General features: G+C 31.2%; 1 protein-coding gene across 2 annotated transcripts in view; it reads left to right on the top strand.

The window, feature by feature from the left end:
* The window catches only part of LOC109605121 (KH domain-containing, RNA-binding, signal transduction-associated protein 2), a 175,443-nt gene that overhangs the window by 141,657 nt on the left and 8,326 nt on the right, over nucleotides 1–25,460 (top strand). For both annotated transcript variants that reach the window (XM_049970563.1, XM_020021697.2), the window contains exon 6: nucleotides 19,779–20,013. In XM_049970563.1, coding sequence (XP_049826520.1) covers nucleotides 19,779–20,013 — 235 coding nt within the window. The remainder of the gene's footprint in view (nucleotides 1–19,778; nucleotides 20,014–25,460) is intronic.

Here is a 25,460-nt window from a genome sequence, read left to right as displayed (position 1 = left end):
CAATGCGGACAAACATCAGCAAAGGTTTATATCGATTGTATCGATTCGAATACGCCCGATTTTAAATTACAAACGTAATATTTGATGAAAAGCGTTTCTGCTGCGTTTGCGAGATTCATTAAAATCGTACATTTCGGAACTTTTGAGTGAATAAATTTGGAAATTATAAACTCATTCAAAATAAATTCAATTTGTGGACATGAATTGTCTAATTTTCCAGTTGTTTAAACAGATATTATAGTACAGATTATGTTGTTAAAGCTGGTCACAAGTATTAAACACTATAACATGCATAATTGTACATTAACAGGTTTCATTTATTTCGAATATGCATTATTTGAGAGAGAAAAGAGCTAATTTAAGTACTAATGCTATGCTAATTTAATACATATGTTATTTATGTCAGTTTAAGTATTTTTTGATTTTATTATTTTTTTTATATGTGTAATCATGAGTTTTATGTATAAAAATTATATACAAAGGGTGAAACGGAACGAAAATTTTATTTAGGTTTTACATTTATAAGTTAAAATATATTTTCTGCAATATTCATTTTGTTATTATTTGTTAAAATTTATTATTTCATTGTACATATTGTAATATAACATATATTTTATATTTAGTTCAAAAATGTTTTATTTCTATTTAATTTTTTACCGAGTATTGCAATTTTATTTAATATAATTTTCAGTTTCCAATAAGTGAATAGGGTATTATTATATAATATTATTAAAAAATCACAATTAATATACATATTTTTATTTAGACGTATTATATCAATAATTTTATTTATTTTTTATTAAATTTTACTTTTTTTATTGCTTACATAAAATTAAGTAATTAATTTTCAAACTTAATTTTCTTAAATAAATGAAATGAAACAAAAAAATTACCATTGTTATATAAAACGTATATGAATGTAAATATATCAATCAATGTCACAATAAAATATAAATTTTATTTGCTTATTGAAATTTAATAAAAGCGTTTTAATTTATTTGTTTCACACCATTGTGTTATTGTTATTAATTATAAAATTTATTTATTATGTGATTATTAAAAATTATAATCCTTTGGGTATTTTTTGTTTTGTACAAAATAAAATAATAAAAATGAATAACAGAAATGAAATGAATAATTCCATTTAAATGGAACTTGACGCGAACAATTTGAATGAAATTGTGCGACATATAATAACAAAATAACGAAACCGCGATCGCGTCCCGGAATGAAAGGCGTAATCGAGAAAATTCGATTAGAGAACGCAATGCATAAATTTTAAACAGCAAAAGGAGCATGCACGTAATATTGACTGGTGACGTTTGAGAATTTTCTGCAATATTAAGGCACCCCGAACGATTTATCGACAGATCCATCCCCATAAATTATACAATCCGCCGACCCCAATTATACAACCGCCAACCAAAACTATAAATTAACACTGCGTCCGTTTGATTGAGGAGCCCCGGCACAATTACAATCGATTATTATTCGAAGGCGCTTTCGAGTTAATCATCGGCGACGTTAATTGAAGGCGCCCGTTTAACCGTGACAATCGAAAGTAGTCGACGTCGACCTCAGCCGCCTTCGATTTTGATCTGGCCGACGCTCGGACGCAGCGCCGCGACGCCTGACACATGTCTGCTAACCGCCGCCGAGTAAGGCGCGGGCTGACGTTTATTAATGGTGCGAAGGATTAACCGACCGAACAGCTGTTGCAGGACTGTATGATTATGCTCGATCCATTGCCTCCGTTCACTGTATAACTACCGTTCGGATTAATTTCGTCTCGGAACACTCGACGGTGTCTCCAATATTTATGAATTCATTCTTCTTAATGGCACACGGGAAATGTCTGACAATTAGTTAAAAGTCATAACGTCAATAATATATTATGCTTCACTCGGCGTAATGAATTATTTGGTCCATTGCGTTAGCGGAGAGGAGATTGTAAGTACTATTAATCATGATTCACCCAGCTAATCAGAAAATCTAGTACAACGTTTATAATACTCTGGCCCATTCCATTTCAAATCGAACGTCCTATCTATTTTGGTTATTATTTTATGTTTTGATGGAAGTGAAACATATTGTTCCATGAACAATTTCATTAGTTACGCTGCACATTTTTGTTTTTGGGGCATAAATCAATTTTTTCCATTGTTGTTTTTCGAATAATTTCATAAAAGCAAACTAATTTAGATTGAAGGTTTTTATATGTATGGAAAAAACAAAAACACTGCCATATCACGAACGTGGAGCACCCTGTATAATTACGATGATTCATGCTAATGTCCTCTAGTTTAATGTATCATTTTCTGATCACTGAATATACTTCACTTTTAATATCATACATATGAAACATATATGAGTCGGCAGAACCTATATAATGAATGGATATAAAAAAGAAATTAACACGTTTTGAGAGATTTAATTTATTATTAAATAAAAAAAATAATTTTCATAATTGTTGATAGTAAGGATGAACACATAAAGTTAAGCTTCAAAATAAAATGTTACAAAAAGTCGGACTTGATTAACTTATATGCAAACAAAATATATGATATACCAAATTTTTAAAAAGTGACATTTATATTGTCAGGCAAATGTAAATCGAAAAAAAATACACCGTATAAGAATTTTACGTGTGAGACGCTGTCAGCAAAGAGATGTTTCTCTTATGGTCGGTTTGAGGGGGCACGTATTTCCTTACTGGTGTTTTGTTCCTGACATTGATGTGTGTGTTCCATCTCGCCCAAAAGACTGGATCGACTCCTTTGACGAACCACACAAAGCTTATTAAAACTTTGTCATTCACCATTACTCACCGTTTAAGAACAGGTTAAACACATGTTCCGAATTATTAAACTTCAACATTCGGTGTAGACGGTTCCAATTAAAAATAAATTCGAATAAGTGCCAGAAATCCACGATAAATTTCCCTAAATTGAAAAGACCTCCAGATTCCCATTACGGGGGCCACTATTTCGACCACGCTTTGGAAATTGGAACAATAAATCAAATTCCTTGGACCATTCATTAGAAAACTAGAAAACTAAAATCTTACGACTGAAGGGAAAACTCGCGTGCCCGCACGGTGTGCAATTTAACACAGCTGCATCACGGAACCCATTGAAATCACTCGGGGCGCCGCAATTAATAACGACGGCGCTAATCACCCCGAAACTCCCCAAAAATCTGCCTCTCGAACGGAATTATATTCGAATCGAGTTCGTATCAAGTGACGGTGAATGCAGGTGAGGCAAATTAAAGTGAACAATGCACACGCTCAGTCAGAAACAGGTTGTTTTGTTGGTTTCTTTGGTTTCGCATTTAATCGTTCAAAGTTTAACAAGAATTAGTGGGTGAGTAATTGGTTTTCGTGTTCCAACATTTTTCTTTTTATTCTCGTAACATTGAATCAGAATATTATACTCCATGTTGGTAAATGGGGGATGCTTGTATGGGTAGTCAAAGGGCTTAAATTTAGACTCATGAATCCAACCCACATATCAGTATCAGCTGCAAAACAAGAAGCCTGTAAGGAACTACATGTTCTCCCAAGTTTACTGAAAGGGTGCCTTGTCATCTCTTTTATATGATAAAACGAAAATGCCGGATTTTTCACACCGTCATCAAATGTTCAAAAACTCGCATGTATTTAAAAAAAAAAAAAACTTTCAAAGCCACGCTCATAAAATGTACAGTAATAAATTATCGCAACAAATCTTTCATGAAATAAATCTGTTAATACTCCATGTTTACAGTACAAAATAATTCCCACAGCTTTTAGCATTATGACTGTGCAACCACTGTCCATTGCAAACGAGATTTATCTCCACATATTCATATCTAACAGCTGATAACTCCCATAAATTTTTGTCGCACTCCATTTTTATGCGCGTCCAAAACAACTTCGCAAAACCATTCCTGAAATTGATTAGATCGAACACTTGCAAAGAATTGGTACTCTAGCAACAAAGCGACCTAGTAAACAGATAAATTCCACTGCATTCAGTGCCGTATTGTGTATGAGAACCCATTTATCCCGATTTGACACTAAACACGCCACTTGTTTACATATGGTATTGGAAAATAAGGAGATTTGCAACTTGTAGGAACATATCTAAGTTGATTAATGATCAAATCTTAATTAATCATTATTTGATTTTCGTTCAATAATGTATGATTATTAAAATTTTAAATGAAACAGGGAAATTATTATACTTATTTAAATTATGTGAAACCATTCACCACAAACAGGAGTTTATATCAACGATTCCAATTAAAAGAAACAAAACAATTGTGACCTGTGCTATTAATTTTATGTTTATTTAATTTGCGTCCAATTTAGATTGGAGCTCGTTAGGTTTACAATACATCACGATAGTTTTAGTTCACAACGTCACAATAAAGTCAAATAAACTTCTCTTGTATTAATTAGAACGAAGCCAGATTATGACAATTAATTGTGAAATTCATTCATAAAATTTATTTTTTCTTATAAAAAATATTTCTATATTTAAAAAAAAAGATCCAATTAAATTAATTATTTTGTTAACGAAAAAAAAGAACAAGATAATTTCTTCGTTTCGAATTGGTGAAACAATGTAAAGGTAATCACTTAAACGCATTTCCAATTAACAGTAACAAGTCAATTGCGAGCTATTTTCTCTTTTTATTATTTATTCAATTTGGATCTAATTTAGGTTTGGAGCTCATTAAGTTTACACAATACATCATAATAGTTTTAGTTCCGAACGTTACAATAAAAGCTAAATAAACCCTCCACTGTATTAATTAAAACGAAACCAAATTACGACATTTAATTGTGTTTCATTAACAATTCGGTAAGCAATGCAGAAGTAAAATTATTAACCGGATTGAATCACACAGACAACCAATTAAAATAATGGTTTCATCGTGCATTTAATTTTGAATAGACATAATCATTATTATTATTATTATTATTATAAGGTGGAAATTTAACGCAACAATGTAACTTTGTAAAGTGGCACGTTCATATTACTCAATAAAATATTCATGTTCGCTATTCTCTTCAGTTCCAACTTCAAATAATCTCCGAAATTGATTAGTTCCAACAGTGGCAAAGAACAGGTACTCGAGCAACAAAACGCCCCACGGAGAGAGATAAATTTCGAACATTCTACTTCTGCATTGTGTGTGTGGGAGACCATTTATCTTGCTTCGACACTAAACACGCCGCTTGTTTACATATGGAAACGGAAAATCAGGAAATCGGCAACTTGTGCGAACATAAATCGATCTACCAAGTTTTAATTAAGGAACTGGAACTGTTACCTGAATATTAATTTTCCAATTAATCTGTTCAACTAATGGATGTTTATAATTTGCGTTATTTAAAAAAAAAAAAACAGAAACATTCATTAGGAATGCGTTCGCTTCGCGGGCACAATAAACGAAAGGGTGTAAAAACTAAATTAGAAGTTCCCTGAGTTACTGTCCCACCGAGAACAATTTATATAAAAAATGTAAACCTAGAAGGATACATGACTCTACAGCAACCAGTATATTGTGTGTTAAATTTAAATTAGCTTGTTTTATGTACGAAATTAATTTTTGTTTTATTATCCCGTGCAATAAAACGTTAATAAACATGACACAATTAAACTAAACTTTAATGGCCCACTATATTATATTTTTTGGAATTTAAGCTTTACGATTATTTATTTAGATTTAAAAAGATGTGCTTCCCTGTTATTGTTTTATTTTATATTAAAACACAACCTGGTTCGACTTCGACGAGATTTTACAGTACTGAAATGTAACGAAAAAATCCATAAAAAGTGAAGTCTGAAACATATAGAATTTAAAAGTAAACTTCAATAACCACATGTTAAGAATTTTTTCTGCTATTATTTTATTTTATTTTATAAATTATACATGGGTCGCCTTTAGGTCATCCTCTGGGACTGTATGCTACAAAATGTAGCAAAAAACTTAGGTCTGAACATATATAATGTAAAACTAAACTTCAGTAACTTAATATATTATAATATGATTATTTAGAATGAAAAATAGCACTTATTTCCCATTATTTTATTTTATTTGAGTGACCAGAGACTTTACAATACTGAAATGAAAATGAGGTCTAAAAACATTTAAATGTAAAAGTAAACTTTGATAATATAATGTCGGAATTTAATAACTTTTGTTTATTTAGAATTAATAAAGGAGTTTCCCTTCAGTTGTTTTATTTTAAAACCCCACGTGTTTCGACTTTAGGTCATCATAAAAAGGTCTACAATACAGAAATGTCGCAAATAAGGTCGAAACATGTATGTGGGGTATTTAGAATAAAATAAAACAACAGCCAGGAAATATCTTTTTTAACTCTAAATTAACAGACATCCCTGTTAAAATGAACAATGAAATTTAAATTATTTATGATTATATCAAAAATGTGCATTTAAAACAGTTTTTCATTAATTATTTAAATTTTTCACTCAAAGCATTAAAAAATAGCCATTTATGTGTAAAAAAATTGAGTTAATGGAGGCGAAAAATGAACAAGCCACTTTAAAATATAATCAATAAATCAAATTAATTTATATTTAACAGCGATGATATTCAAATAAATTCGCAATATTATTTCCTAATTTAAAGCGAATTTAACATGGTTATTCCATTACGTTTACAAATGTTTCATAATTATTTTTAGCTCTCAGCTTTACTATAAATAGGAACAAAACTAATCTTGTATCAATTATAACTGAAGTAAATACAGTTGTTAATCTGTGAAGCAATTTAGATGTTTATCACCACAAAATTTATCAAATGAATTTCCACATTTCATAACTCGTTACTATTCAAAAGTGTTTTGTATTTTCTATAAAAGAGTACAATAAATGAAAAGTATATTTTGGTAACGTTTGAAGTGGCACCTAACTGAAACGCATGTAACAAGAAGAATCGGAGCAAAACGTAAAAGCCATTATTGTGCATATCGCATATTGTGCAATTTACGACGGGGCGTGCCATTTGAAATTCGGAGGCCCTTAAACTACATTAACCTGTCCCTCGCTCGGCTGCGGGTCCGCTAATGGACTCAGAAAAGTTTTCGTTGTTTAAATCGTTCATAATAGAAATTATACTTGTTTCAGCTTTTGGGACGTTTCAACTAACGAATGTTTACACTCAATTAATTACGGCTTTTAATTGTGGCCCATAAAAGCCATTTGAATTCATTTCAATTAATGCTAGTTTCGCAACCCGGTCCAGTTTCTGTTTAATATGGTTCATCGGGTTTTGTGTTATTGTTTCTGTGATGATATTGTGATGAAACGTAGATAGTTTGGACGAAAATGAACGACGGCGAACACCATCCGCAGTTCCATTCTCGAAGAATGAAAATGGGTTAACGCGATGCAACCGTTGTCTGCTTGATGCAAACACATTGAAATTTAATATGTAGCCAATGGTTTGCGTCACATGTTTGGTAGAAATTAGCTTTTGCTATTTTAATTTCGTTTATGCATTACAAGTGTGCAAAATGGACCGTCCGATAAAAGCGTCGCAATATACGGGAGCTGGATGGAATGAAATTTTCTTAGATGCACAAATCGAACAATTCCCACGCTCGAACTGCATAATGAACTTTAAAGTTTGAATTTTCCATGTTTGTCAGATTTGCGTCGATGAAAATAACAAGATTTAAATCGTCGAAAGTTCGAAGCTTCCTGGCCGTTATCGCGCGTTGCACTGAAATTTATTTCGCTGGATGTTTTCAACTACGTAGCGTCGTAAAAATGAGTTTTCACCTTCGATCTCGGGCTCTCTTCGATGCCAATTTTGCACTATTTTTATTGTTAGGAATCGATCTGATATATCCCCGACAGAGTTTGAAATATGATATGATTCGATATTGATAATGTAACTTTTCCTTGGCATTTTTATTTTGTTGCCCTGACCCGGTACGTGGACAGTGAAGTTCCGTTTTAAACTTAAATCCATTTAAATCATGATAATGAAGGATGATGCATGTTGATACAGTTTAGGTAACTTGACAGAGTTTGAAATATGATAGGATTCGATATTGATAATGTAATTTTTCTTCGGCATTATTACTTTGTGTCCTGATCCAATGAGCGGATGGTAAAATTCTATGTTTCAAATTTAGATCCATTTAAATAATGGTACTGAACTTTGACGTAGTTTAGTCCTGGAGTAAAATATAATTCGATATTGATAATGCATTTTTATTCTGAGTACAGAGTAACTCACTTAATGAGGTTTGATGTAGTTTATTATTGTTAAACCTTTATAAAATATCAAATATTATAATATAAATTTTCTTCAGCATTTTTATTTTGTTGTCTCAATAGATAGACAATCAAATTGTATGCTGTAAACTTATACCCATTTAAATCATAGTAATCAGGTTTGATACTCTACAGAATATCAAATATGACATGATTCGATATTGATAATGTAACTTTTCTTCAGCATTTTTATTTTGTACTTAAATCCACTTAAATCATTTAAATAAGGCTAAGGTAGTTACACAGTTTTTCTTTCAACCCTGACTCAACAGGCACGCAGTAAAATATAATACGACTTGATATTTCAAATATATATTTTTTTCGGTATTTGTATTCTGCTACCCCGGCTCAATAAACAGACAATAAAACTTAAATCCATTTAAATCCTAGTAATGATGTTTGATGTAATTTAGACACAATGTACCACTCGTCTTACCCCATTTGCGTGGTAACGTCTTTGGTCGTTTTGCATAGTTACAGACAAATTAAATTTTCATTGTCGAGTAACATTCATCCTGGTGTGATATACGCCATACATCACAATTAAGCACGACGTTTACGCAATCTCACTAATATCTTCAACTATACATTATTTTATCAAATCCCCCGTCATTAGTCACGGCGCGAATCAGAATCGTTCACACGCATACACACACACACACGAGCTAAGGCAGGCGTCATAAATCTCCGCGAATTTCTAATTAGGGAACCAAGTGTGTCTGATTTATGAATAGAATGATGTGAAGATAATATTGATTTATACATATATGTTGGGTCGATAAATTTTACCGTAAATTATGTACCCATATATGATGTGAGCACTGCAATCTTTTACGATCGGTTAAATAATGGGTCCTTGCGCCAGTTTTGTAAGCAACTCTATCCTATAATCGCCACTAATCTGTCATTATTCCTATGCTAAACTAGATACGCCCGCAAATTAAAGCAAACACGTCGCATGTTTATTCAATTGAATGGCTTCTAATGAATCTTGAGTTTATCAGATTATGAAACTAAACCAGGTGATCGATTTATTTCTTATGATAGTGGGAAAGATCTCCAAGTTGAGTATTCAAATTATTTTATGTTGTACGATTACCATTGATGGTTTGTTTTTTGAATTCATATTTTAAAAGGATGAAAAGTTGCGTAACAATACAAGAAGAAAGTCTTCTTTCATAATCTGTTCAATAAAATCATGAGGTATTTGATTGGATTTCTCGAAGGGTGCCTATTGAGTTGAGGTCTGGGCTTTGTGTTCAACTTTACACACAACATGAACTGCTAGCACGTATACAATCTTTAATAAATTTTGATATTTGTTTGCTTTGAGTCATTTTAATGCGGGAAAGTCTTTATTAAAATATTGTTATCTGTCTGTGAAAGACAATTTAATTTTTATTAAATTTTATTCAACCGCAGAAAAAACCTTTTCCTTCAATTTTGACAGTAAGTCTAGTAACTTCCAATTAAATCTTTCATTAATTGGTCTTCTCAACCATGAAAAACCATTGGTGTTAAATAATTTAAAATGACCACCGTCAGAAAACAAAACTGTTTTGTAATTTTGCAGTCCAATTAAGATTCTTTCTGGTCAAACGTAGTCTTTGTTTTCCATTTGATGCAGACATAAAAAAGTGTTTCTTTGAGTTTTCAAACTTTTCTAATTCTAATTTCTAGCTACAAATACACCTTTAGGCATTCAATCAGTAACAAAGATTGATATCACAAAATTGTTGGTGTGTCTATTTTAAAAAAAAATCATAATTAAATTAAATTAATTAGGTGTATTCAGTACATGGAAGTGTGTAATTTTCTTAGTAATTTGAATTCAAGGGAAGACTGCGACATGACCCGGAGAACATGATTTATGGCGCCAGCAACAGCCCTTAAAGGGAATTTAATTATTCACTTATTGGACCCACGAAGAGGAAAATTTATGTCAATTATTGCACCGACACTTGAACATCTGTATGCATTCGGCGGGACAGCATTTAAAACAGGCACAAGGCCGGATAACAGGGCGGTTTTGGCATCGATGGCATGGATTATTGGGTATGCGGCCTGGAACTTGTTGGACACACGAGATATTTTATCGGTCGATAATAAAACAGATTCCAAGGAGCGCGAGATATTTCTCCATTAGGGCCCGCTTCTGTGGGCCTCGGGGCGGTCTTGCATCGTTTTACGGACCAGATGATTCGGTGTAATCGATGCCGCCAGCCAACGAGCCAAACAGCCCATCTTTTACCCCATCAGTTCGATGCATTACGTACAGAAATTGAACTGGGTGCAATGTTCGGGAAAATTGTTTTAAGATGCTCAATAAATACTGTCATTTGTGTATTATTGGTGCTGTGCAGTTTGTCCACAATACACATACAAACATGATTAAACAATTTCCTTCAATATATACACACAAGTAATAACAGGCTCCGGGTCTTTCTGGTACGATATAGTTTATTTTTGAATTTGAAAATAGTATGCAGCGAATTGTAGCTTTGTATAAAATACGTATGTAAATTTTCCGCATAATCTTCACAATAATAGACACAACAAGGAATATTTAAGTATTAAAGTAGGATATTTTCATCATATTTTAAATGAATAAATCTCTTGTACACTGACGGTTGTTTATGAATATGCAACATTGTGAGTATTACAATAAAATCCATATTTCTCTCATCAGTTTAATTGAGCCCTCAGGCGACAACGCGCAAAAATTATCCAAGGAAAACAGCAACAATATGAAAATTAGTTGGAGCAATACTTGTACGAAATCGATACAAAATAATTCTGTCTAAAGCCACTGTAAATCTATTCCAGTTATGACTTTCCAAACTGTCATAAATAAGTCAACCTTCGTTTGCCTTAGGACGAGTGTGGTAGCCGTCGACGAAACTGCTGTATAAGCTTGCTAAAAAGTTTTCTTGGGGTATTTTTCATGGTGGCCAAGGTGGAACGCTCTCATATTTGAAGTAATAACAATAACAAGTTACTCAGCGTTACATGGGGAAGTCAAACTTTGAACAAGCATCGAAACCCGGCAGTTATGGAACTTCCCCTCTATTTGGATAAAAGTCGACGCAGTTTGATTTTATTTACATGAACCTTTTATAACCATCCTTTTTATCCACGTTCAAAAAGAAAACATCCACCCAATTGCTCAAAAACTACTAAACGCGAACATTTCCACACAATTGAAATATTAGATGTTTATCATGGATCGTAACATTATTATAGGTATTTTTAAAAATAGATTATTATACAACGAAACATGTCACGTAATAATTTAAATTTATATTGGAATAATTTTAACAACTGTGTTATATTTAATCAATATACAATTGGATGCATCAGATTAAATCGTTACGTATTTACTAAATAAATAAATTATCAGAGTCGCAAATCCCTGAAGTCATTTTAATTTATTCATTATTGTCAACGTACGCGTATAAATGCAAAATTGTGAGTACCCTAAAACCTCATTATATTTTTCTTTAATATTTTTGAAAGCTATTTTTCATTTTAATAGCGCAAATGACTTTGTTTTAAATTACAAAACATATAAATCGCACTAAAAACTACGTAACATAAATAAATACCTTTTTATATTTCAGCTTTTTAATTTAATAATTACACACTACTTATTTTTTTATCCCGGTATGAAAATAATGTCACGTTTATAATTTTTAATTCTCACATTTACCTTTTTTAATTCAAGTTATATTTTATACATTCGAATTATTCTTTTTAAAAACAGTAACGTGATTTCTACGTTTGATCCTATTATTTAGAGAGTAAACTGGAATATCGGGAATATTAAAAACTTGTTCATTTTGGTTTGGCAAATCGAAATGAGAACGTTTATTCGCTCTTTGATAAACCAGTCCTTGATGTTTCACCGCTGTGAGCAATATAGCCATTAATTCCTTGAAACAACACTACATAACGTAGAGCACGGAAGTTTTGCCGGAAAATAAAAACAGACCTCAGTTTAACAGTTTAAAATAGCATTAAACATATGCAGTTTAACTGTTAGGTTTTAGTTTCAAATTAATATAAGGGAGTTTAAAATAACCAACCGTAACCCACCTACGTTCAGATTGTTTTGAAAATATGACTTAAATTAAATTCATTTTAAAATGTGTGCTTTGAATTGTTAGAATATATTTAATTGTGTTTTATATTTTATATGTGTCTGTACAAAGATGTTTGCTCGTATTTCATAAAACATTAACGGTCAGAGTGAATATAAAAATCCACACAAACAAATAACACTAATCATTAAACTTTTATTAACATTAACATGTTAAATAAGAGAAAATCATGTACATATATTATACAGAAGCACAAAGATTAAAAGTTCTAATAGAATTAAAAATTAATAATGCCAACGTATTGTGTATGCATAATTAAACAACTCAGCTTCAACAACTGAAGCAGTTTTGAATTTATTTAATTTAAACTCTGATAATACACATATTAAATATGTATGTGATTTCATATTTCACATAATTTTAACTTTATAATTGTGTTTTAATTCTCATATTTATATATTTCACAGAATAAAATTAAAAGAAGTATATTAGAATGAATTTTTTAAATTTTAATTTCGTCGAATAACTGTTTCCATCAAGATTACGTTAAAAACTAACTCTCTTAAGAAGATAGCGACAACATAAAGACGGCAAACAATACAAGCAAACAGCAAGACAACGAATTAAGAAGTCCGATGGTCGGTTTCTTTTTCAATTGAGACATTTATTATTATGTTCGTCTGCAAAAAGTTTTAGTAGCACGGACATTTGATTCTACAGTCTTAAAACTTCTGTGCATTTCAACGCAGGAGACACAATTTTATTTCCCGGGGTAAATTAGGTACAATAAATTTCAGTTTGTATTCCGTGATGTATATGATAAAAATGAAAAAGTCCGCCTGAATTGTCCAGGGAGTTTTACGCCAGAAAATTGTTTCTTCTGATGAATTACCATTATGAAAATTCCGTGTCGTAAATTATTACGTTGCCTGCAACGACAAGAAAAAAAACGAAAACCTAGTTTCCATCAGTTATCCTGGTTTTGCAATTAATTGCAGAAACTCGGGCATGTCGCAGGCTCACAAACATCGGTCCCTGATAGATAAGTTAATGGACCGATGTTCATTGAAACAGGCCAGGAACTGTTTGAACCAATAAGCCAAGTTAATAGTCTCATCTCTGGGCCCTTTGTCCAACTAAATTTATCGTTCGCCACGGATTAAAATTTATCTTAGGCAGTACAACCAAATAATTGCCCATTCAAACATAATCTGCTTTCATAAATACCAATTATGTGTACCCACGCTTCAGGGCCGCGTTACCGTGGATACAATACGAAATCGGCGCGAAATTGCAATGTCACAAAATTAAAAATTAACGAGGATTTATGCCGGTATTATCTGAGGCCCTCGCTAATTGTCGCATTCGATGTTTAAGCCTATAAACGGTTTACTGGCGTTTACAAGTTTAAATGTCATCCGATTGACATGACATAGGACAACTGAAATTCCTATTGTGAAACTATTCTTGTTTAAAGGTATTTTCAATTACCATTATTTTAATTTACTATTTATATATTTTTTACAGAAAAAGTGTACTCAAATCAGTGATAAAGTATCATTTCAAATTTTGAAACAGATAAAAGAAAAGTGGACAATTAATAATTTTTTTGTTGATACTTAGCAAAATTTATATAAGTAAAATTAAAATGTTGAATTTGATTGTACAAAAAAACACGTCATTGTGTTTAAGACTTTTATAAAAATATCTCTTTGCTTGTACGATTTTTATATATTTTTACTATTACTCAAAAGTAGGTTTTAGCAATAATTTATGATAAGAAATAATTGATCAATGAAGTCTTGCATAAATAGACTAAACGATTTTTAATAAATTACATTAAATTTATATTTCATAGAGAAGATAAATAAAAAATAAATCCACATAATTATTATATCTTAATCATTATTATTAATATTAATACATTACATATTATTAATATTAATAAAGTAAAGAGGATAGATAAAATGATAGTAAAATGAAATGAAGAAATTTTGTGATTTTTTGTTTATTTTTATTTCTAAAATTCTGATTACATTCTCCTTTACCTTTTACTTTAGAAAAAAATATGTATAATATTAATTCAAATTGTTATAAGAATGGAATGTCCTTTTTATGACCATAACTTTATTTTGTACAATTTTTATATATGTTTTTACCGTTTCCAAAAAAATGCTTCTTTAGCAGTATATAAAAATCAAGGACTAATTGGTCAAACGGAACTTAAATAAGCAAAGAATACATGTTTTTTCTAATATTCGCTATTGATGTTATTGATATGAAAATTTGATACTTTATTTTATTGGACAAGAAAGTAAAATTAGTATTTTATAGTGCAGGTAAATTGAAAATAAAACTTTTATAGTCATTATTTTAATTTCTTCTGATATTCCTTTTTTGCTGACTGTGTTGAAGTATACTCATATCAGTGATGAAGGAATATTTTAAATTTGAGAGCAGATAAAGTGGTTTAAAAGGAACGGCAGATAATTAATGATTTTTTTGTTTATACTTTAAACCCTCGCAATTCATATTACTAACATTTTTAATTTATCTTTTCCTTTAAATTTTATTTCAGGCACAATTTTGTTTCAAACTGTTTTAGAAGTTTTTTGTATAATTTTTTTTTACTTCTCAATGGATGTTTAGCAATGTCTTAAAATCAAGTAGTAATTAGAATGAAATGTTTCTTTTTAAATATTCGACAAATAATATTTTTTAAATAAAAATTTAATATTTTTATTAGACAAGGAAGCAGAGTCAAATTTGTAGTTTATATAGAAGGTAAGCATCATTAATTTATTTTTCTTCTGGAGATAGTGTTGAAGTATACTCAAATCAATGAAGTACCATTTTAAATTTGAGTGTGGATAAAGTGGTTTAAAAAGAAGAGGAAAAGATAATTATTTTCCTTTTGTTTTATACTTTAAACCCAACATTTTATCAAAATATCCTTTAAAATTCATTTATTTTAAAAAACATTCTTAACAAAGACTTAATTTAGTTATTTATACAATTAATATATATTTATAATACTTTTCAAACATGAATATTTAGCAAAATCTTAAAATCAGAATAATTAATTTTTATTTCAATAAATTGACTTTTGACAAACATTTTATTTTTTTACTTCTGCTCCCAGAAAAATCAAGGTTGTATTTTACACAGAAGTTGTTAAATGTTATTTTTATTACATAATTTCATATTTATAAGAGGAACGGACCGTGGCAAATATACTTATTAATTTAAGCTTTGCCTTAGTTTGTGCTATGCCTGTTCGTCGGGTCAAATAATAGTTTGAAACAAAATTCATTTTACAACTAGGAGGGGTATGTTTATGCTTTTCCGGCGGTTTTCTTGCGCCGTTAAAGTTATGTTCCTCTCACTGCGCCAAACTAAATAGAAACCGAGTAAACAACGACCAGGTAGGAACTTTGCCAGTCGGCATACAAAAAATTCACGGGGAAATATTCCAAAGAAAAATATTTACAGTGTTTTAAACTGGTCCCGAAAGTGTTTGTGATGGAAAAGGAGTTAAAAAAATCCTGTTCAGTTTTAAGATCACCGCCGTACATGCCCCACTTTTTTCTTTTATTTTATTTTATTTGAGAAACGTAATAAATTTGCGCGGAAGACTGTTGAGTGCGACCAAATCGTCGGATTGAATTCAAAGTACAATGTAGCAACAAGTCGGGAAAATTGAAATTCCACGTTCCTAATCCGCAAATTTTTACGATTTCACTCGGGACCGACTGTTTGTTCAAGCACATCCAGACATTTTAAGTTCTATCTCGCTGGAACACCGTTCCGATGACATTATTTAAGGGTTGGAATTTTTGGTTTTAAGTGACCATTCAATTTTCTTTACTTAACTACTGATATTTACACCAATTATGTGTGCAATGTTTACTTTCGACACATTACTATCGGAATCCAGTTTAATACAATACACAGATAGACGTGGGGCGTGATTAATTCTAATTGTAACTTAGAATTAATCGTAATATTGTGTTAACATTAATTACAATTTATAACTAATGCAAGTAAACATTGTTTCGCATGTTAATCTCCGTTCTGTTATTATTATCTACAAACTCTGAAACTAATTGAACACATATAGGTGACGTTTAATCACCTATTGTAAATAAATACAAACTAACTAATATACTAGGTAAGTACATAATATAAAATAGATAAACTTGATGGATGTTATAATATTTAAATGAATTAAAAAAGGTATTGTTACCTAAAAACCCGTGTAGAAAGTGTATGTTCATTATGCCGCATAGTTACATACATAATAGATCAATATCTTCTTAAATTGTGCATTATTCACTGCAAAAAAAATTCTTCAAGACAAAGACAAAGGGATCGACACAAAGCCCTGGTTAATATGCATGATAGAGTGGTGTCACCTACCAACTTTCTTTCGCGTCAATGTATTTTCTCGGGCGAAAGTAATGGATGACAAAGACATTTTAAAAAGCAATTTATACTATGAAAATGATTGAATGAAGTCGTCCTTTCGGAGTCGCCGAATTGAGCAATTTATTAAAATATTATCTGTACTTGAGAGCGAGCCAATTTTATCTTTTTATTATTTATTTACGGAATTCCACAAACGTGCAACCGTTTCTGTTATGTTACCACCAAAAAGAAACAAGTGGGAAGAACATGAACCGCGGTCTTATTTAATATAAGGACGGCAAAGCGTAAAATTGGGAACGAACTTGTCTTCATAATCAGCTGGATGAGTTTTTGTCGGGATCTAATGCCTTTGTAAAACTTAACAAACCGCATACGGACCCGTACAAAGGACGGTGCTTTAAATTATGATTTAATCGAGCGAAGAAATGGGGAATTTTCATTTGTGAAAGTTTTAATGTTGCCCAATTGGCAGGACAACGATTTTATGGCTGGCCTATACGTAAATAAGCCAGTTATCAATTTATGTTTGTATAGAGTAGTAAAATTTATGACTTGTGTCTGGAGAGTATAATATTACAATAAATAGGACCACATTTATTGTTGAATAATAAAAAGATGGTTTCGCGGTTTTAGTATTAGAGACCTGGTTATTGCCATTTCACTTTTACGATACGTTAATAAATATTATACGCATGAACTTTGATGTAATTTTTGTTATTGCCGCCCTGCATATTTTTATGGCAGTTGCAGCTTTTTCAAAGTCAATAAAACGAATGTTATAATTAAGATTTTACATTTTGGATTATTATATTTTTATTTTCGTGACAGACAGTAATGTAATACATCGGTAACTTAAATTAAATAAAATTCTATTGCATTTCTTATAATACATAAAAGTATGATTAAAAATTAGGAATTAATGAAATGGATGAATGTTAACTACTGAACAAAGAATTAAAGGTATTAAACATAAGTTCAAAATTTGTTATTATATATGCAATATATATTTAATATATAATATATTAATATTGCTGTTATTTGCTCCATAAAAACTGTTTTAGTGTCAAAAAATGATTTCTTTATTTCATATCTCTATAGAAAATTCAATAAGGATTATTTATGTCCATAACATTGATTTATATATAATTATGTATTATTTTATTCATATTCATTATTTAAGCTCGAAATGTGATTTATTAATATTTGAGAAAGCTCGATAAAGGCTATTATTTATCAAAGAAAAAGTGATTTCTCATTCATTATTTCTGCTCTTAATACGATTTTGTTTGAGAAATCTCGATAAAGTCCGTTATTTTTAAAAAAAGTGGTCTCTTTATCCTTATTTAATATTTACATCATTTTATTTATATTCATTATTTAAACTCTAAATATAGTTTTGTTGACATTTTAGAAAACTCGATATTCAATATTTAAGCTCTAAATAATTGTTGTCGTTTGAGAAAGCTCCATAAAGCCTGTCAAAGAAAATTGATTTCTCATCGTTATGTTACATCCGTATTATTTTATTTATATTCGTTATTGAAGCTCAAAATTTGGTTCCCTTGTTGTTTTAATGTAGAGTGGTAGAATAAAGTATGCAATGCTTTTAAAAATTGGATTTTTATCACTTGGGATTATTCATAGTGATTTCGAATGAAAAACTCAACTGTGATTGAATGGCCGACTCAGTCGCCCGATCTAAATCCTATTGAGCATCTTTAGGAAGGATTAGACCGTCACTGGTAGAATATATGCTTAAAAGATGCGAAGCAGTGATAGAAGCCAAAGGTTACGCCACAAAATATAGAAATATTTGATTTATTGTTATTTTTTTATAAATATTAATAAAACCATACTTTTTTCCAGATAAAAATGTTTTTTATTAAAAAAGAAGTAAAAACTTTTGCATATAATGATCATTGTGATTAATGGTCCAATTTTGCAGTAAATTATATTTATTCAGATTTGCAACAGATTAGAGAAAACATTAAGTAATATTTGTAACAAGTAAATAAATCTTCTATACTTTTTTCCACCACTGTATATAATTTATTTTTTATTCATGATTCAAATTGTACGCAAGATATAATTAAAAGAGGCAACGTAATTATTTTTAATATAAAAAATTTTTCGTTTATTATGAGTACCAGATTACTTAGAATTATGGTTGTGATAGAGATATGTCTGTGTCAAATGATTTGCATGATATCGGCGTAATCGATACGACGCTCCCCCATAAATAACTTTTCTTTTGTGAAGATAGACAGCTCGAGAACATAATGGGTAACAATTTACGGAAAACTAAACTTCGGTTGTTATCAAAGACGAAATTTCGGCAACTGTGTGAAGAGTCCTCGCCGAGGAACCAATTGATTACGCCACCACAAGGCAGAAATGTGCAGCCAGCCGTGTGTCCTGAATTGCACCCCCTTCGACGTACAATTCCCCGAGAAAACCCATTCCCCGTGCCCGTTCCCGACGCTACGACTTTTGCACACATCAATTTAAGCGCACGAGGTCGAATCATGAAAATCATAATTCGTACGGCCCCCGCCCGTTTTGGAATTTCCTAGTCGGGAATTGATAAATTTTATTTCGGTTTATAATGTCCGTTTAGTAAACCGTTCCGCCAACAGAAGAACAAGTTTCGGATGGATCTTTGAATCTTTAACCGGCCGTGTTTACCTTGGGAGCGAGTTCGTGTTTGCTCAGCCTTAAATTTACTTCGAAACCATTAAAGAAGTTTCATAATGAACACCACTGACCGAGAATAAGTAAACCTTAACGTACAGTTATTAAAACGCCAACTAGTTTTTTAGTTGAATTTGTGGCCTTTAATGGAAAATTTAATTATTAAAACTCAAACTCAATCGACATAATTTAATAACATTCTGTTTGAGCTTTGTGGAATACCGGAGATAGTTAAGATTGTTATTCCACGTTCCAGGATTACAACGACGACATCCGCCAGGAACAGATGTGGGAGATGCAGGTACTATCCAGCCAGAAGAACAACAACAAAGACGACGATGGAACAATGGGCTTACAGACACAACAGAACCAAAGCATGGAGACGAGCACACCGGGCGATGACAGATTAAGCGGCGACGGCATCGAACCTGGACCGCAGAGTCCGCACGATTCCACTGAACACCCTGCACTGAGAGGGGTTGCAAATGTTGGTAAGTGAAACTCTTTGTCCAATTGCTCGACTGCGTTCGCAAATTGCAATCTTCTTTGATCATTAATATTCGTATATCAAAATGTCTTAATGTAATTATTTGCACCGATTGTTGGATTAGTGAAACACGCAATTTTGCATGTACAAATTAACTTAGCGTACTGAAATAAGGACGATGTCTGCACAACAAAGGTAACAGACAATGCGACCTAATGTGCTTTTAAATTTACTGCGCGGCGTTCAAATTGGAGTAAATGCACCCAGCAAGCGATAAATTACAAAACTATTGTTCGTCGCCATTTTCTTGTCATTCAATAAATTATTTAACATAATTTGATGAATGTTTAGTTCGCAATTTCCAACGCGTTTGGCTACAACGTATGATAAATGATACTTTAAAGAAATTGTATGAAGATTATTCTTTGTGCACGACGTATGAGTGACGGAACTGTACCTCGATATTTATTGCTGTTATTGCTTTTGCCTAGAATGCCAGGTCTTTAAAAATATCCACGTGTAATAGGAAAATAATGGTGATTTTATATGTAAAACATTTAGGCCAATGACATTATCACTACGTATTTATTTTATTTGTGTTCTGTTTAATTATTTATTTACTTTATTGTTCTAGTAAGAATTATTAAATTTTATTAATTTCCTTTAAACTCAATTATTAATTTATTTATTACTTATTTCTCAAATTTATTTTTATTTACATCTTTAATTTTATTGAAAAATTGGCGAATGCGACAAATTTTAAGGCTTCGAAACTTGGAGATCAAGTCCTTTCACTTCAAATTTGAGAAATGATTTTTGAAAATTCTGTAATAACAAAAACAGTATTTATTTATTTTTATTTAAATGATGAGAATCTGATAAATCAGTTTTTTAATAGAATGATTATACGAATGAAACATTTTTGAACTGTATTATTTATTACATTTATTACTCATTTATCAAGTTTATTTGGTTCAAACCTTTATTTAATAGTTTTATTTTAAATGTACAAAATTGGTGAATGCTATCAATTTAATACGCATCAAAAAACTTTTAGATAAAGTCTATTAAACCTCAAATTTGAAAAATTATTATAGAAAATTCAGTGACAACATAATCATTAAATATTATTTATTTTTATTTGAATGACAAAAAACTGTAAAATTGTTTTTAAATTGAATAATTATACATATAAAACATTCTCGATCTCGATTATTTATTAGAGTTATTACTCATTTCTCAAGTTTATTTTGATTTACATCTTTATTTAATAGTTTTAATGTAAATTTACAAAATTGGCGAATGCTGTCAATTTAAAGGCTTCAAAATACTTGTAGATCATATCTTTTAACCTCAAATTTAAAAAATGGTAAATTTACAAAATTGGTGAATGCAGTAATTGATGAAATCTTCAAAATAAATGTAAATTAAATCAATTGTTGAATATTATGTGATAACAAAATCTTTAAATATTATTTATTATTATTTAAATTGGTGAATATTAATAAAACATTTTTAAACTTTTATTAATTAGAGATATTACTCATTTCTTGAGATTATTGTGATGTAAATTTCTATTTAATCGTTTTATTTTAAATTTACAAAATTGGTGAAGTCATAAATTTGAAGATCAAGTTTTTTAACCTCATATTTGAAAAATGAAAATTCTGTGATAAACAAAAGCTTTAAATATTATTTATTATTATTTGAATTGGTGAATGTTGATAAAACATTTTGAAACTCAATAATTAATTAAATTTATTACTTATTTTTGAAATTTATTTTGACTTTTCATTCATTTACTAATTTTGTCATACAAAAAATTTACTTAAATACTTCAACTGTTGAATTTTGATTTTGACTCGAACAGTTGTACCACTTTTTGAACTTTTTAATTTGTTTATTACGCATTTCCCTTAAACCTTAACAGAATACTAAAAGTTAAGTACAATGGCCAATGACGTACTGTGGGGTTTATAATGACCGCGGCACGTTTAATATTGGGGACGTTCATCATAAATCCGACCATTTACGTAAAAAGGTAATCATGCAAAGCCGACAAATCCGTTGTATCTTGCACGTAAGCCCCAAGATGGCACATTTTGGTAATGAACTGCCATACATCACATTCCTGTGAATTCCTGCCGCGCTCCGGGTTAATAACGAGCGATTCTTTAGGGCGCTGACGCTCATTTGTCGCCGCATCACGGGTGTGATCCCGATTTTTCATCTTGGCTCCGGCACCGTAAATTGGGAAAATTCCTATGAATTTTTTACAGATGCGGTTCGAGCACCTAATCTCGACTGACATTGTTCACTTATGGCATAGTTGATGGTATGTGTAATAAATTGGTTTAAGGTAATGAAGAGGACTTCGTCTGCGGTGGACCTTTTTATAGCCACGAACGACGAATGTGGATCAGACGTTTAATGGTGAATTATCATTTTATGTGGCGTGACGAATTTCCCATTCGACAGGTTATGTTAAAATTGATGCTAACATGAAAAAGTATAGGTTACAGCTTGGTGGTTTGCTACAGTTTGAACGCACGCCCCTTGTTTTATTGCATCATGTGTAAATCATTGATTAAACCATACATAATTCTGATTAAATTTGTGTTACATTATTACATTGTAATGGAATCCGGCGTTGTAGAGCTATCAACTAAGATAATGGGTTTAGTATGACTTAGATGTAGTGGCGTGATAGTGTTTGCAGCAACAAACTGTTGCACAGTGTCCAATGAGCAATCGATTGCTTTGGGATGCATAATCTTGCTAATTCCGATAATGTTAAACTGCCCGGAAACATAATATGCGTGTAATTCGGCAGAAATATAAATTTTCTGCAGTAATTACAAAATACTCTAGGGCAAATGTATTTTTGGGGTGGGTTACTTGGCTGGAACATATTCTTAAAATTTCTTGTCCATTAATTTTGCAAGAAGGTTATACGTGTATTATGCATAGGGTTTTCAGGTGTTTGGCTTTCTTAATGTGTCCCCAACGAAAATGGCACTATAAATTGTTAAGTACATTCACCTGAGCAATGTAAAATCCTCCGGGGTGACGTTTTAACCCTAGTTTATGAAATAAATAGTTTGACGATTTAAAATCTTAACGATGTTAGTTAACATCCATAAAATTAAAGATCGTACGTACCTAACAAGTATTAAGAAAATAGTAGAGTTTAAAATAAAGTTTGTGACATCAAATAATTTACTATTATAGCATGTTAATTATGCAGTGAATAGTTTGACGATATAAAATCCTAACGATGGTTAACATAAAATTAAAGATTCTACATGCACATATTATGGAGGAATTTATGTTCAAAATAAAGCTTATGGCATTGAACAACTTAAATTATAGGTTGTTAACTATGAAATAAATAATTTAACAATTTAAAACCTTTTTATCGTCCAACTAGATTAAATCTTAACGATATGGCTAGTTACCCAAAAATTACAAATTTTACCTGCAAAGGTACCAAGTAAGTGTCTATTTTAGCTCCAACTAAAAAATACCACTGAGTGGTGAAAAATCTTCCAGAGTGACGTTTTAACTGTGGTTTATGAAACAATTTAAACTATTGTGATGTGGGTTAATTATTGAAAAATTAAAGGTTTTACTTGCTAAACTAACAGTGCCTGTCTTAACCCTAAATCAACAAATTCCACTGTTATTATAGATGATAAGACTCAGAATATTATAGCTCGTTGATAAGTCTCTTTTAATTTTTACTTTATTGCAAATAGTGGTATAGAAGCTGCATATCTGAAATTTGAAATTTGTGCACAATCCATCCACTAATTTAACATGGACACTAATAACAACGTATTTTCATACGTGATGAAATACGAACATAAATTTAAATAAACCCAATGTTGAAACGACATAAATTCTATACAAATTTGAAAAAATTGCGGTATGTAATCTAATTTAAAGCGAGCCAGCGGAAATTAAAATATGTTTCGAACTGTCTCCAAAACTAATGTTTTTTTGTATTCATAGTCCGTATGAATAATTTTGTATAGTTTAAAAAAAATAATAATAGTTGTATCCGGTGGTCTGTAAAAAACCTGCCGTTAAAAAAAAGTCACTTTTCCAATAACAAAAATGAAGTCCAGTGTAATTATGAACCCCGCATTTATACGCCGTGAAAAGCGGAATCCGATTCGACGTGCCCACACATCTATTTATTGGCGATTTCGACCCCGAAACTCGCCACGAGTTATTAGCGGGGCGGAGTAGAAAAAATAACGGCGTCCACCGGGAATAGCAATTCATTACGTTTAAACCTCCGTATTAGAGAAGTTCGGGCCCCATTTGAATAATCTCGTCATGCCCCGCGGGTATGATTATGTGTACCTTCGTCGTGGATACCTTTGTTAGCCCGAACGAACTGGTTTCGGCTATTTCATTTGGGGGTGGAAATCACAATGTTTCCCGACGATAATGGGAATAGATGAGTGTGTATTGGATGGTGATCGGTAAATATTTGCGCCGGGATTGCATTATACCGAAGATAGGTGGGATACGCAGTTCGGCGATAGGTAATTTCTGTTTTAAATTGCTGACTGATAACAATTCAATGCCTAGATTGGCGGAATTGTTACTTCAATGCCGGTGAATATCAAGGACTCTATTGAATATTTAATTTATTGCCTTGACACAGGAAAAATTTGATTACCCACTCATTCACTAACGTAAGTGTACCACATAAACTGTGGACCAATACATAATTCATGTTCTTTCCAATATTATGTGAAAACTAACTTTTATTCAACTACTTCATAAATGTACACGCCAGACACACTTTCAATAATTGCGGTATGAATAAATAATGTTGTGGATATGCCAAAGCATTAATACCGTTTTACACGAAACAACGTATCACATGGAAATGAGCTGTTTAGCAGGAATTCGAAAATGTTGGTTGGTTGGTTTTCTTAAGTTAATTGAAAAAAAGAATACATGTTGGCACGTACTAGCCTGTAAAAATGGCATTTTTTATGGTATCCTTAATGTGATTCTTCTTTTAATTGTATAGAGAACTATGACGTTCTGTAATTATTTGTCATCGAATATGAAAAAAAGTAACTTTTTTTTGTTATTTTCTATCTATACAAATTAAACAACAAGAAATTTCCAATTTTAACACAAGGTAGACCAAAAGTGGTAGAAAACGCAAGGCTAACAGAGTCGTGGACAGGAAAATAAAAATTCTTGGTGTTCATGACCCTTTTATCAGTCCATCCCGCATAAATCAGGAAATAAACGGTGAGTACCTTAAAACGAAGACTAAAAGAAGCTGGTCTCTATGATAGAAAATCATCAAAAAAGCCCATTTCATAGGTGAGAAGACCAATTAATGAAAGATATAATCCCAAATACATTAGACCCACTGCGACACTTGGTGCAGGAGGTTTAGGGATGTTTTTCTGGTTT

The sequence above is a fragment of the Aethina tumida genome, chromosome 1, assembly GCF_024364675.1.
Source record: "Aethina tumida isolate Nest 87 chromosome 1, icAetTumi1.1, whole genome shotgun sequence".
In the NCBI taxonomy this organism is placed as follows: Eukaryota; Metazoa; Arthropoda; class Insecta; order Coleoptera; family Nitidulidae; genus Aethina; species Aethina tumida.
This window is presented reverse-complemented; position numbering and strand designations above follow the sequence as displayed.